Source organism: Anomalospiza imberbis, chromosome 1 (genome assembly GCF_031753505.1).
Source record: "Anomalospiza imberbis isolate Cuckoo-Finch-1a 21T00152 chromosome 1, ASM3175350v1, whole genome shotgun sequence".
Taxonomy (NCBI): Eukaryota; Metazoa; Chordata; class Aves; order Passeriformes; family Viduidae; genus Anomalospiza; species Anomalospiza imberbis.
In genome coordinates, this window is record NC_089681.1 from 13457566 (window position 1) to 13472650 (window position 15085).

The 15085-nt window shown below is 37.7% G+C and overlaps 1 protein-coding gene and 1 long non-coding RNA gene across 6 annotated transcripts in view; both read right to left on the reverse strand.

The window, feature by feature from the left end:
* The window catches only part of COL14A1 (collagen type XIV alpha 1 chain), a 113628-nt gene that overhangs the window by 72538 nt on the left and 26005 nt on the right, over positions 1-15085 (reverse strand). For all 5 annotated transcript variants that reach the window (XM_068182136.1, XM_068182131.1, XM_068182159.1 and 2 more), the window contains 6 exons: positions 6844-6999; positions 6064-6183; positions 4544-4708; positions 3990-4151; positions 2509-2657; positions 1415-1544 (listed from right to left, as the gene is read on the reverse strand). In XM_068182136.1, coding sequence (XP_068038237.1) covers positions 1415-1544; positions 2509-2657; positions 3990-4151; positions 4544-4708; positions 6064-6183; positions 6844-6999 — 882 coding nt within the window. The remainder of the gene's footprint in view (positions 1-1414; positions 1545-2508; positions 2658-3989; positions 4152-4543; positions 4709-6063; positions 6184-6843; positions 7000-15085) is intronic.
* On the reverse strand, positions 11910-14558 carry LOC137469477 (uncharacterized). The gene is made up of 3 exons (XR_010996553.1): positions 14300-14558; positions 12799-12833; positions 11910-12234 (listed from the first exon to the last, which is right to left on the reverse strand). It is a non-coding gene; the product is annotated as an uncharacterized lncRNA (long non-coding RNA).

Sequence of the window (15085 nt, forward strand, 5' to 3'; positions counted from 1 at the left end):
CTGTCCCAGGCTCTTATGAAAGTTGTGCCGAGCCCTTAATTGTCTTTACAGCCCTTCACTGAAGTCAGTACAGTAAGTTCACATCTCTCTTGTTTTGGCAGAACCCAGCACAAGACCAGGCATCCAGTGCTGAGCAGAGGGCAAGAATCATCAGCTCCCTGAATCTGCTGGCAATCATTTTCTAATGCAATCCAGAAGGCTCTTTGTCTTCTTTGTGACAAAGGTGCTCTGCTGGTTCACAGTCAGTTTGTTGTTTACCAGGACCCCCAGGTCCTTCTCTGCAGAGCTCCCTTCCAGCTGGGCAACCCCTCAGTGTGTAGTGACACATGAGGCTGTCACTCACGAGGGTCAGGACTTCACACTTCCCTTTTTTGAAATGCATAAGGTTAAACTTGTTTTCTTCTTCACACTGCTTGCCAGATTCAGCTCCAGGTTGGCCTTGGCTTTTTTAAACTTACCCCTGCAAGATCAGACAGCAGCTTTATACTTCTCCTGGATCATTTGCCTCTTTTACATTACTTATTTCTTTTTGATGTCTGAGTTCTGTTAAAAGCTTCTTGATTTTCCATGTGAGTCTCCAGTCAGTTGGTTACCAACTGGCCAGTAGGGACCTTTCCTGAGCTTGTAGGATGTGATCTCCTCCTCCACCATTAGTTCTTTCTTGTTTCTATGTATGAGCTGCAGCAGAGCACCGTCTCTTGCTGGCTCCTTGATCACTTTGGTCAGGAAGGTGGTAAAGCACTATAGAAATCCTACAGATTTCTTGAGCCCTGCTGCTCTGTTCTTTCAGCAGATATCGGCTATTGATAGACCACATATGGACTTCTTGTCTCCTAGTCTGAACTATAAAGTTACTCTTTACTTCCATTCCTAATATTTTCATATTTACTAAAAACTCCTGCACTTTGTATGTAAATACATAAAACTGATAATGTTTTAAGTCTTACAATATCTCAAGGTATCATTTTACAGACAGAAAAAAATTAAACCATTGAGAAAGAAACTTACAGAGTTACCTTGCAATATTTGGCACTGGCAGGAATCACATGCAGGTATCTCAGGTCCCACCTAAATCTCCACTCGTCAGATCATCTTCGGCTACAAATCTAGTTTGTAAAACTTGGCTCCACACCCAAAACATAGGAATGTTCTAATTTAGGGTTCAATACAACTGACTTCATAGTTCAGCCCAGAGATAAAGCCTTTCTCAGTGTTTAAATATCCACAGAGCATTCAGAGTTAGGAGCTTAGCCCAGAATTATTAAAACAAAATTTAATTTAAGGCAAATGCACAAAAATAAGGTAAATTGAAAAAGACTCCCTTCTCTGTTTATTTCTCACAAAGACAAATGCCTACACAGTCTGACTAAATGCAGACAGTCAAATCTGCAGCCAGCCCACTAAGGATACTCACGTGTGGTTTCCGTTCCACGGAGGCCCTCACTGGCAGCATTGGAGTAGATTGCAAATACAGCTATCTGGTACTCAGTCAAAGACATCAGGTTTTTCAGAACTGCTGTTGATTGACTTCCATCTACCACGACCTGTTCAAAAGAAAATTTAACTAAATATGCATAAAGCAAACAAACTATATTACCATAAAATTAATCAACCCCTCTTTCAGGTAATTTTTACACTGCACTAAAGTTCAGTTCATGGCTGCATTTATACGTGGTAAAGTGTCTGAAAAGAACAGCAACCATATACATAGTCAAAATGTTTATCTGCTATAAATAAACATTCAGAACAAAGGGAGAGCTTAGCTGAATAAAGCATATGGGATACAGTTTAAGGATGTGTATGTGGCACTTTTTGATATAATATCATCATAAATATTCCTTTAGTACTACCTGTATAAGCACACAGAGAGTACTTGAAAATTCCATCAATACATATCTCTCCTAGGCTAGTTTCTAGTGCAAAAGGAAACAAAATATAACCTCAGTTAAATCCTTTTGCTCTTCTACATTTCCATTCAATTTGAGAAGTTGTCAGCTGTAGTCAAAAGCTTGTTCCACTGCGTTTTTTCCATCTCCAAAATATTGAAGTCCCATCCAAATAAACAATTCCCTCCAAATTTTCAATGACCAATTGTAGATGTCCCAAAATGTACCATCTTCCTTTTATGAATACTTTTTTTCTTTGAACTGAAAATGTGGCTTACCATCACCTCCTACCTCTTCTGTTCTTGTAAACAGAGTGGTGCGGGGTTGGGGGGGGGGGTTGGTAGAATTGTTTCAATAACCATATGTGTAAGGAAAAATGCAGGCACTTCACCCCATCCCCTGAAAGTGATTATTATTATAGCACTTAATTTACTTTAAATTGTATGACAGACATGTAGCCTGGCTACTACCTACCCTTTGTCACCATCCAGTGTGACCAACCTCCTTTTTGGAGCCCTCATGGGGAATTTCAGGGTGCATTTAAAAGAGGAGCACAGATTTCCTGTCTGGTAAGTTGCCCTTGCTGCATTAAATACTTCTGGGCATCTTTTCCTTCTCTTACCTCTTCTGGCTGTCCTCCTCGAGTGGGGTAGTACACCACCCTGTACTTTTCCACTTTGCCTGGTGCATGGGTCCAGCTGACCCGAAAGCCTCTGGCTGTAACCTCCGATGTGACCAAATCCGAAGGAGTCCCAAGAGAAGCAATTGTTCCTAGGTTGGAGACAGCACAATTTTTTTATTCCCTTTTGCATAATAATTGTTTGGTTTGTTATATTTGCTGAAGCTCTAAATATTCTTCCTCACCAGAAAATCAAATAATTGGCTACTGCACACTTATTTAGGTTATTTTCAATGGAAACAAGTAATAATGAGTACTGCACAAGGAGTTTCTCTGGGACTAAACCTCCCAGGTGTTTCATAAACCTTTATATGAAAAAGCCAAAAATACAACACTAAGCCTTCCTGACCTTCTTCCCATCACTATCTCCAGACCATTCTGCTGGGGTTTTTTTCAGGTTGCTTTCCTCCCAGTCATGAAAAACACACAAGTACATATACAGCTGTGATCTCCTGTGCTCATCAGCAGGTTGGAAATTGATATTGCCTGTCAGTCTGCTGGAGAGACACGGTGAAAGGTGATCTTCTCTGGCAATCATTTTCCACAAAGATGTCTCATCTATCTATGGTTTTTCCATTTTCTTCTGCTCAAGAGAACCTTCCTTATTGCTATATATTTCATATATATTATTATATAATTATATATAATATTTAATATATATATAATATTCAATGTATATATATAATATTCCATATATCCATATATATTGTGAGAAAGGGAGAGAATAACTCAGCAATTCTGTGCTATTAAGGAACCACAAACCAATAAATAGAAACAAAATCCACTGAAACCTTTCAGAAAGAAAGGCCTCAGGTAGAACTGTATTTCTGGCAAATTACAACATTTTTTTCATAGCCATATCTTTTCTTCAGAAAAGCCAAAATAATTGTAGTCAGAGGAGGCTTTCTCATATAAGAACAATTTTATTTGCTGCCATCATTTCTTGTGAAGCAAAATATATTTTTTGTGTATTAAATAAGAGAAAAAAATCCATCAAGAGGAGAGACAAAGTAATCTAAATAGTCGAAACTCCTGAATATTTAGAGATACTAAAAACATTAAGTTAGGAGATGGAAATCACAGCATGAACATAACAATTCCCTGTGAAGCTGTTAAACTAATTCATCCCCAAAACTCTGTATTACAAAAATATTTCCTTACCCACCACTTGGAAATAGTTACAGCAGAATGAATGTACTTTTTTTTTTGTACTACCAAATACCATAATATTTACCTCGACTAAAAACAAAGAGCAAAAGATCAGAGATGTCTAAGCAAGAATAAAACATAGCTAGGAAAATAACTTCCCTGACAGTGGAAGCAAAAGATATATAGCAGGCTGCCAGAAGCCAGCCTAGAACTGAAAGTATTTGGTTTGTAGCTCCAGTTCATCATAAGTTACATTAAATTTTGTTTCTGTTCACCTTTGATTTCCTTTTCCTGCTCCTCAACTCGTGAGCATACTGTTCTGGTAAGACCTTCCACAATGGTATGCATGAAGTTAAAGTCAGCCACGTTGTAGACATGTGTGCTGTCAGGCTCAGAGGCAATCTCTTTGAGTTCATTTATATCTGCATTCTTTACACCTTTTATTGGAAAGGAAAATAAAGAAAATATTTGCAATGAAAAAGAAAAGATCTTGTATACAGAGGGATTGATAAAACCTTACTAATATAAAATTCTATTTGTTTTAATGACCAACTACAAATTGCTCTGTTTTTAAGATGTCAATGTAAGACGTTAATTTCTGCCAGTCTAAGTGGCATCTTTTCAGCTGTCTCATGAAAATGTGGCATCCATGTATACTGCTAAATTCCAGTTATAACAACGTTATAAGCAATGCTTATAAAAGATACAAATTAATGATGATACTTATGGGATACAGGCAGAAAAGAACAGTTCCTTAGTGCAGCCAGCAACAGATACAAATACACCAGAGTACAATGGGACATGTACATGGATATGGCAGAATACACACCAATAGCAAACAGCTCTATGCCAGCATCTCGTAGGTTTTTAGCAGGAGGGATAACATCATCTTGGGACTTCCCATCAGTAATCAGTATCCCAATTTTAGATACTCCAGGTCTTGCACCGGCTTCAGGCTTAAAGCTGTTTTCCAAAATGTAAGTTAAGGCGAGACCTAAAAAAGAAAACATTTTAAAAGACTTTTACAGATGAAAACATCCATTAGTTTTGCCAATATCACAGTGTTTGTTTTTCTACTCAATGTAAAAATTCTAATGAAGAATAAGCATAAAAGAAGAATTGATTTACTGAAAAATTAAATTCCAGCAGCCTAAACTACAGAGAAGTTGAAATTTATTTTTAGCAGCTTTTTGATCAATCAATGTATTTTAAACTGGCGATGAAAACCTAAATTGATATTTCTGCAAATACATCATCTTTTTTTTCGTACTCTACCATGTTAGAACAGGAAGTTTCCTCTCCTTCTACCTATATTGCTTATATGAAAGCACATGCTCTGGATAGCATAGTAAATCTTCATGCTACAGATAATCTTACTTTTGTTTACTTTTTTATTTTTTCCAATTTACAAGCCAAAAAAAGAGCTTTATTTACTCTTAGGGAAAATCTGATTTTAATAAATGTTAATTATTTAAAAGGAAAGAAGAAGAACAGCTCCAGGACAAACTTACACATCACAATGAGATCTTATCTGAAAACTTTTAAATCTCGCACAGCTGATTTTCTAACTCATTTTCATCTAATATCCATATAAAATAATAATGATAATTTACTACTTCCTACCACCCAGTAATCTCACTTCTAAAATCATACTTGAATTTTCTGTCCTTTGTCCCACTGCAATCACTCCTTCTACTAAAATAAAGACTGTTGCTTATTGTTTCTCCTGTTCCTTACCCGCCAGACAAAAAAAAAAAAAAAAAAAAAAAAAAAAAAAAAAAAGCAGTAATTTACTTAAAGCCATGTCTGGGTCTTTGGGTGTATCATTCCAACATTATAAATTGCTGCTTTGATGACACTGGAATTGTATTCAGAGACTGTATTTTTCCCAGATTGTCAGGCATCCTCCCTTTATCCATCACTAAGTGTCTCTGGGGCTTCAGTGCTTCAACTACTAAAAGGTCCATGGAAATCTAAAAGCCCTGGGTGGTCATTTGTAAAGTTAGTATTACCAGCTGTCAAATATTGAAACAACATTCTTTCTTCTCCAGAATAAAGCTCTGTGCATGAACATTATAAATGGATTTTGCATTTTCTTCCCAGCAGGTAAAAGATTTTAATTCCAGCACAGAGAGCTAGGTAACTTTGTTTTATGAGACCCTGTCCTGATTCCCACTGAAGTCAATGTACAAGCACTTCAGAAAAGACTTAACTGACACTGGATAAAGCCATTGGCAAGCTGCAAAACCCCTGTCCTTTTCACCCTCCATAATAATCACTGACACTTCTTGGGCTGTGCAGCGGAATATGTTTTTTAATAAAAGGCAAAAGCCAAAGCATACACAGTACCTGTTAACGTATTCCCTCCCTTATACGGTAGATTACGGACTGCATCCAAAACAGCGTCCTTTGTGCCATAGGCATTCAAGTGCCACTCAATCCGGGGATCACCACTGTACTGTGCAAGACCTAAAGAACCAGAAAAGAACGTATTCCATCAGAAAATAAAGTGGGTTTTTTTCAAGTATATAGATTCTATGTACTTGGTTTCCAGTACCTTACCAATTAGCTTACTGCAAGTAGGTTTGCTACCATACTTGAAAAACTGCATTGGGTGACAACTCCTCAATTAACTTTCAAAACCTTTTACTCAAGCGCTAATTAAATGAAAAGCAAAGAAATACAAAACTTTTTCAGAGTTTTTAAATTTGCAAAAATTCTTTTAAAGAACAATTTTACTTAATGTACTTTTGAACAGTAGCAGATCAGAAATATAACATTTCAGCTAATTTAAAGCACAAAAAAAGTCATCCACTGGCACATTCTGCCTGTAAAAATTAAACTGTACGTGTTTGAGGCTAACGCTGACTGAAGTCAGTAAAGACTGTTTCCACTGTTTTTATTTTTCCACTGACATTGCATGAGAGTTAACTAAGTTGAGGGTCACATTAAACTGTGAAGAATTAATACTACAAACATTTCAGCAGCATTACTCTGATGATAGAAGTGCTAGTGCTAGATGAGGATGAATCTTGCACAAAAAGAGTAGCATTAAGCTGTTAACTATCCTGAAATGGTAACATCTTTACATTGCTAGAAAAATATTAAGAAAAAAATGCAGCACCTTACCTACTCTTGTTTTCTCAGATCCCACATTGAAAGCAGAAACCAGGTTTTCCAGGAACAGTCGAACGAGCCTGAAATTGAATCTGCCAATACTCCAAGAACCATCTACTAGTATCACAATATCTGCAATTGCTGGAGTTTTACAGGTAAACAGGCTTCCTGTAAATCATTAAAATGAAATCAATATTAAATCAATATTATTAATTCAACAATAAAATTGTAATCCAATAAATATATGCCTTCCTCCTCCCACCAAGATTGGTAATTAAAGCTTTCTTCCATAGAAAAAATCAAAATGACTAAACATGTCTGTTTTAATTTCAGTTATAGAATAGTCTGGCCATTATCTATTTCAGTTCTTTCATTACAGTGTTCAAAATTAGTTTTGGGAGGCTTATGAAAAGAAACCCTCCTTCTAAAAATACTTGAGAAAAAAAAAATTAACTGCCATATAGCACAACCAAACCAAGAGTTCATTTTCATTCCCAAAGCACATATACAGTTTCAGTCCCCATACACAGTGCATGACATGTAGCCTTAGGCCCAGACAATGAAGAGAGCTACCTAGAGATGCAGACATATGAAACAATTATCAAGGCCCTTTTCACAGTCAATAGAGCAAACCAGGTGTCTTTACACATCCCAAAAGCCCTGTAGAAAACCACTAGGCACTACTGTAGACTTGTCAATCCAGAAGTGAATCTCATTCCTGCTCCTGGGAGTTGAGCAAAACTGAAGGCCAATTGAATATGCTGTATCAAACCTAAGCAGGAGGCACTCAATACAGCAGAGGTAAAATGCAAAGACCTCAGATTCTAATTCATAGTCTTTATGAGAACAGGCATGAGAATGAAACTTTAGTCTTACAGATATACAGAAAACAGAAAAATACGAGAGCATTTAAAAAAACAAAACTAAACAACAGAAAAGATCTGATGAGAATCAGCAGAAGTACATATTAATGGTGTCTAAGGCTTAACTAACCAGTGGGAAAATCAAAGGAAAGGAAGTAGAGATTAGACACAAATTGCACTATGAGCCAACTGAGAAGCCTAAACAGAAGTGCCACATTCAGTTTCAGAAAATGCCAGGAAGAGAAGTAAGGGAATGGAAAAGATTTCCAGAACCTCAGACAGAATTGCCATATTCCACAGAAGTGGATGTGTGACTGTAAAATTAAAGTGGCTGTAACAGTAGACTCATATTGTAGGGAGGCAAACAAAGGAATGATGTTACACAGGTATAAGAAATGAGAGCTTCTGTTTGAAGTACAAAAATACAAACTTCCCACCAGATTGGTTATAGAATAAGGAGGGAAGTAGGAAAGACAAAGCAAAGCAGCTTTAATGGAACAGATATGAAGAATCACAAACCATTTGATGAAAATCATGATCCTCAATACGGTAAAAAACGAACACAGATTAATGAATTAAGCTGCAGCCCAGCTTTTATCATCATTTTTGTCAGGATCCACTGTATAAATTAGTTCACAAAGAATACTAACAGTTCAACATAGTGCTAACAGGAATCACCAAGTACACTGTCAGAAATAAACTGATTTGAGCAGACAAGTTCAGCAAATAAAAGAAGTAAGTCAGTGAGAAATTATCTAAAAGGTGTTCGCATTAGCTCCCAAGAAATTCTCCTGATACACAGAAAAAATAAAACGCATGGTTAGCAACTTTAAACTTTCACAACATATTATTAATGACAATCTTTTCATTAAATACAAAACCAATCTGATGTGCAGAAGGAGTTCCATTGGTCATAATTAAGGGTTAGATTCATACTGTAGTGTAAATCCACTGAGCATTAAACCCAATCCATAAAGTTACAGTTAATGTCTTAAACGTGTACTACAAATATTTTTAGAAGAACAGGGAACATTTCCTACGTGCAGCTAGCAGTGCAAAATAAGTTCTAAACACATGACAAAAATTCCACTTACAACGATGCCAAAGCAAATATTTTATTTTAGCTTTTACAGTACAAGACAACACTATTTGAATTGGCAACACATTTTAATGTATTGACACTGGGGGACATTTAGTAAGCATCAGAAAAATGATCTTAAATTGGAACATAAATCCAAAAGAGGTCCAAATCTTTATGTCACTGAAGTCAACAGAAAAATTTCCCTTGATTTCAGTGGGACTGGGATCTATTTTTTGGAATCTATTATTTTGTGATTTAATAGGAATCTACTAGTCATGGCAAAATTAATGTTTAAAATATCTTTGCCAAATAAACTTCCTGTTCATCAGTCTGCATTGCTTGCAGTATCTGTCCTCCATTAACACGCAGTTCAATTGTGCCATTCTCACACTGGCCATGACTAGCATTGCAAGCTTCAAAAGAGCTACTGGCAAAGTAAAATGCTACTCAACACCAGTAAGAATGAAAGCACAGGGCCCCTGATTCACATCCAAGCAGCTGCACAATAGCACAGATGTACCTTTCAGTGCTATCCCAGCAGTTTAATCATACAGCCCAATGAGGATAACAGGATTTGTGTGGTTGTATTTTCTTTCTCTAGATCTAAAATCTTGTGCTGAGTATGAAACCCAGTTATTACCCTTGGTAATATTTCATATCATTTAATATCAACAAGTTTTGCCTATAAAGCAAATATAATCCTGTAGTGATGGCTTTGTAGTGAAAGATTTTATCAGTTTTAGTAAATCCGTTCAGTGAAGCAAAATCCAAAGAATAAAGAAAACAATAACGACATTCCTTTCAATATTTTATTTCCACATCATCAGATCAATGCAAATAGTATAATCCAATTATTTTTGTTAAAGAAACTTGTGTGGTTAGATCCAAGATTGTACTGCAAGGTCACAGTGTGAAAATTTGTTTCATTCTTCGTAGGTAGGAGATACTTGTTGCATCTTTTCTGCATAAAACATTTAGGTTTTGTTACTTCTGTACACCCACTATTTTGCTTATGTTTTCTCCTTGTTGTACTTAATAGAATTGTAGAAAGTTCCCTAAAAGGGAATAAACAACAGTGAGATATTAAACAGAATAATGCGGTGATAGAATCTTTAAAACCTGATAGGAACACAAACACCATGACATCCTACTTAATAAAGTTAGCTTAAAAGACACAGTGTGTAGCAAATAATTTCTACACCCCACTGTGCTTAGCCATTTTCTGTTGCCAGTTCTTGCAAATGTCTTTTTCAATAATCTTTCCATAGGGTTTGAGGGTAATTTTGCATATTTCAAGTACATACACAACTTTAATAGGCAATTTTCCCAACAACTTTTCTTAAAGGAGGATGACAGCATATCATTCTATAGAATAAAGCTCTCAACACTCAGTGTTTTAGTCTAGTACAAGGTTCAATAGTGTGATCAGGTTCAATAGTATGCTTATTTCCCTTTTATTTGGTCATCAAGAAAAGAGTAGTGAGAGAGAAGATCCCGCTTCCCTCTGAATTATACAATACTCACCAACTTCAAAAGTAGGACAGTAGGGAAGAGACCAGTTACCAAATTTCATAGCACATTTCCTAGCATCATATAGAAGCCATAATTCTGATTCAAGTGCTGCATTCCACAACAAACAGTAACAGAGCCTGTGATCTTTAGGTAAGTAAAAATAACAGAATTGCACAAATTGTAAAGACAGAATAACAACCTGTATATTTTGCACCAGCAACTGTCTTCAGTTGCTTCACTTACAAATCGGAGGAGAATTTTTATGGGGGAGAAAGTAAAATATTAATGCACTTTCTGTAACAAATTTACAATCTTCCTAGCATTACTTGGCAGAAGGAACTTGCCACTCTGACAGAAAGCTGAGGAGGAAGGGACTCTGCTCATTTCTGCTTTTCACAGAAGAAGGCACAGGGTCAAAATTTCACCTTCAAAGGCACCAAATACAGTGAAGGGCTACCAACATTGTTTTAGGGTGAGGTATTTGCACAAAATCTGCTTCAGTACCACCAAAAATCAAATCACCATGAAGAATTTTGGTCCCTTGGTTTCAGGGAAATTTTTCACAGAGCTAGCATTGAAAGAGCTTTGCATCTGCCATATGAAGTTTTCTGATTTTGATTCCTCAAGTCCCCTGATACTGAAGGTGATTTGCTGGCACTTCCAATATGCAAGTGTTACGCCACTCTGAAATCCATGCCAAAACTGTCTGAGAGTGAAGCCAGTGATAGCAATGTGGAAAGAAAGATCCAGATAGAATTTTCTGGGATAGAGGGAGTGTTACTGGAGCCTCCAAAACAGGACCCTTGAGTCATCCCACTGAAGGGAATGGAGTGTAGAGAGAGAGACCAGAGAGAAGCTCTGACAGTGTGGGGGCTGCACAGCGCACAGCAGGCTTGACAAGCTCCTGGAAACACTGACCACCTCTCCAGGGCTGCATTCCCTACCTGCAGCTATTCTTCCACACACATGTTGTGAGCAAGTGAGCAATGGTAAAAACAGAAGTTCAGCCAAAAAAACCTGCAAGCCTTACTCACATAGAAATACAAAACCATAATTTTTAATCTAGAGAAGGGTATTTTGACTCCTGGAGTTAATACTACTATTTCTTGAAAAATCCTTGAAAGGCAAGGGGAGAAGCTGCAAATACAGGCACTGTCACATGGGAGGACTCAATGCTTCAGACAAACCAGCTCAATTTGCATGCAGTTATGATATGTTTTACAGAAACACATTTGATATTTTGCCTCCCCTTGGTATGAAACTCTGTTCTCATTTTCAAGAGCCAAAACACACACTTCTTCTGCTAGAAGTTAAGACCATAATTCTTTCTGAGTCTGCAATATGTCGTTTCCTTTCTTACTCCCTGTCACAGTGGAAAGTCAAATAATATACGTGGAAGGAGAGGAAGAAAGTTCAAGTAGAGGTGAATAATAATAATACAGTACAAATAGAAGACTCGTTCATGGGGTAACAAAGCACAAAAGCAAGAAGCTTGATGCCAGCAGTCAGTGAAAAATACCTTGTGAATAAAGCATGAATGACAGGGAAGAGCCAGTCCTCCACAGCGACTGACAGCACCACGCTGAGCAGAAGCACTGCTGAGGACAAGGTCAGTGTGAATCTACATTAGCAAAATGTCACATCTTTTATTAAAAAGGGTTAAAAAAATTAAGGGACTTGAGGCAGTGTCCAGCTCCAAAATTCAGCAACTCACTAGCCTACGCTTCTGACATTGATATTATTGTTCTGTGCTGGTGATATCATCCTTGCGTTTGGACCTCAGTTTAACACATCCCATATGTCAGGCCTATGGACCAGACAAATGCATATAACATAACTGCTGTTCTTTAAACTAGATCCAACCACAGCTTGAATTTGAACAACTCAGATGTTGGAACATTAGGTTTAATGAGCAGCCCAAGAAGGTTAGAAGTTTGTCCCTGGTCCCTAGGAAAAAAAGAAAAAGCAGCCAGCCCTTCAGCCAGCCCTTTTCCATGTGCCTTATTCCTCTCCAGGAATCTAATATAGCCCAACTGGCAAGTCCACAAATTTGTTATTTGGTGGAGTTGGAATATTAAGATTTACTGAATGTGTTTGTGTCTAATCACATTACATTTGACTGTGAATACTGTAGTTTAAAAAATTTCTGCTTCCAAAACACAGCAGTTACTAAATACTATTTTTAGCATACCTTCTGAATTTAAGGCCACAAAACTAATCCAAGCACTAGTTGATAACACATTAATTGCCTATATTTACTGGTAATAATTCTGAAGTGTGAGAAAAGGAAGCATAGAGCCATTTTCTATGCACTTTTCCATACACATTCAATGACAGTTGTACTTCTGCAGTAAGTAGTCACCAGTTCATAAAAACTTCTAGAACTTTCTTTCTAAATCTGAACTTTTTATTTTGAGAGACAAAAAAAAGTAACTGTGAAAGTGCTGATGTCTCCTTACAGGCCATTGTTGATTGATAGCACTGAAGAACACAATGTCTGCAGCAGCTTACCAAACAGCAATACTAAACACTCCTGGTCTGTATACCTAGACAGAAAAATATGGCTTTAAATCCCCCTGAATTTAAATTGAGAGTTAAAAAACATTTGTTATAATTTCTCTTCCAACAGACAGCATGTCAACACAGAACAAAGCATGCTGCTGAAGTCTTTCCTGAACCTGAAGCCCAGTCTGGCAATACACTGTGTCCATTTAGCCACAGTTTACACTGAAGATCTGTAATCCTCCTGTAAAGTACATGAAACCTAAGAAACTCTTCTGCAGATTATAGTGATAACTCTCTACTTCTCTTTCCTCTCAGTTCTGCAACTGAGTGCATGAATGTTTTAAGTGAAACAGCTGTCTCAAGATCTAAATTACTTTGCAAGACAGAAAACCATGTATTTTATTAATATGGTCATACTTGTCTACCATTCCTATGTAACAAATATGCCAGGATTTAAAAGGCTTATTTCTCCTATTTCTTTAGAAAGGTTTGAAATCCCTGACAGTTTTCTTTGGCTGTCTAGAAGACAGTTAATCAGGGCACTTCAGACAACAGTGGTACTCAGAAATCCTCAGCATTAATTAAGGTGTATGTCTAAATCCCTGTAAGCCATGATAGAGAACTGGTCTGTGCCTGAGCTTTAACACAACAGGTAAAGTAACAGAAAAGAGCCTGCTGAGAGAACAGTCTGTGTACTTCTGAAAGTAGTTAACACAGAAATAATGAAAAACTAGTTGAAACAAACTGCTACAGCACAGTTAAATTACAGCTCAGCATTACAGATCTAAGTATATATGATATTATGGACACTGTGTCTAGAGACAAAAAGGGCGATCCAACACAATTGTCATGCAAAAGGCTTCCAAATTCAAGGCCCTATATTAACTTCAGGCAGTTCTTGAAATAATATTTTCATGATGTAACCAGTGTATATGCTTGTATAAATACAAATATGCAGTGATCTTTCGAAGCATCGCTAATTTAGGATATCACGTGTCAATCTAGAAAAACTCAGGATGAAATTTGTGTCCTCTTGAATGTAGCAATTCTTCCATTCTCTAGCTAGCAGAGATGTCTGAGTAAATACTTAACTCTGAGAAATCTCAACTCCCAGAATCACAGGGTACTGGAGGTAGGAAGGGACCTCTTGAGTTTAGTCAAACTGCCCTAATCAAAGCAGGGGCAGCAACAGCAGATTGCTCTGGGCCACATCCAGTCAGGTTAAAGAGTCTCCAAGACTCCATAACCTGAGTAACCCCCTCCAGTGTTTTACTGTCCTCATAGCAAAATAATTGTTTTCTTTGGTCAAATATAATTTACAGTTACTTTAGTTTGTGTCCACTGCCTCTTGTCCTTTGTCTGGACACCACTAAGAAGAATCCCTGCCTTCTTTACTCATTCCAGAGTGTATTTTTACACAGTGGAAAGATATCTCTCAAGCTTGCTGTCCTCCAAGTTGAACACTCCAACTGTCTCAGCCTCTCCATTTATGAAAGATGCCCCAAACCTTCAATCATCTCCATGGCCTTTCAATGGACTCTTTTCAGTAAGTCCATGTCTTTTTTCTACTGGGGAGTCAGCCCAGCAACAGACACAGAATTCCACATGTGGCTTCACCGAGGCTGGGCTGAGGGGAAAAATCACCTCCATCAATCTGCTAACAGCAGCTTCCTTCCCAGTGTAGCGCTGGAGGCTCCTTTGTGACATGTGTCTGTGCTTGCCTCCCTAGTGACATGTGTCTGTGCTGGCTCAGGGTCACCCGACTCCCAGGGCTTCTTCTGCCAAGCGCCATGCCAGCCATGTGCTGGTGCCTGGGGTTATTCCTGCCTGGGGCAGGACTCTGCTTCCCCTTGCTGATCTGGCACTGTTTGACACCACCACCCTGCCTATGCACTGAGCAAAATTTGGATGTTGAGTTTGAAAGGTCTTAAGGTACGGAGAGAGGAGATATGAGAGGTATTTTCCAGGCCAAAGGAGCCACCATCCCTGTGCTCAAAATTTACAGTTTTCCTTTCCTTTATCATACTTGAAACATCAATGCAAAAGACCAGAAATTTTAGCTCACATTTCTAACCACATAAACAAATCCAATCCAAGCAAAGACCCTGCTGACATGAGTTTTATTTCTGAAATAGCTGTCTGCACCACTATGCAGCCCTAATTCTGCTAACTTTCCTGCATAAATGGAAACTAAATATACTCGGGCACCAAGCTGGTTTTGGTATTCCACAGAAGCTCCTTTGAGTATTCCAGAAAGGCAGAGTACAAGAATACACAGCTCTGGAGAATAATG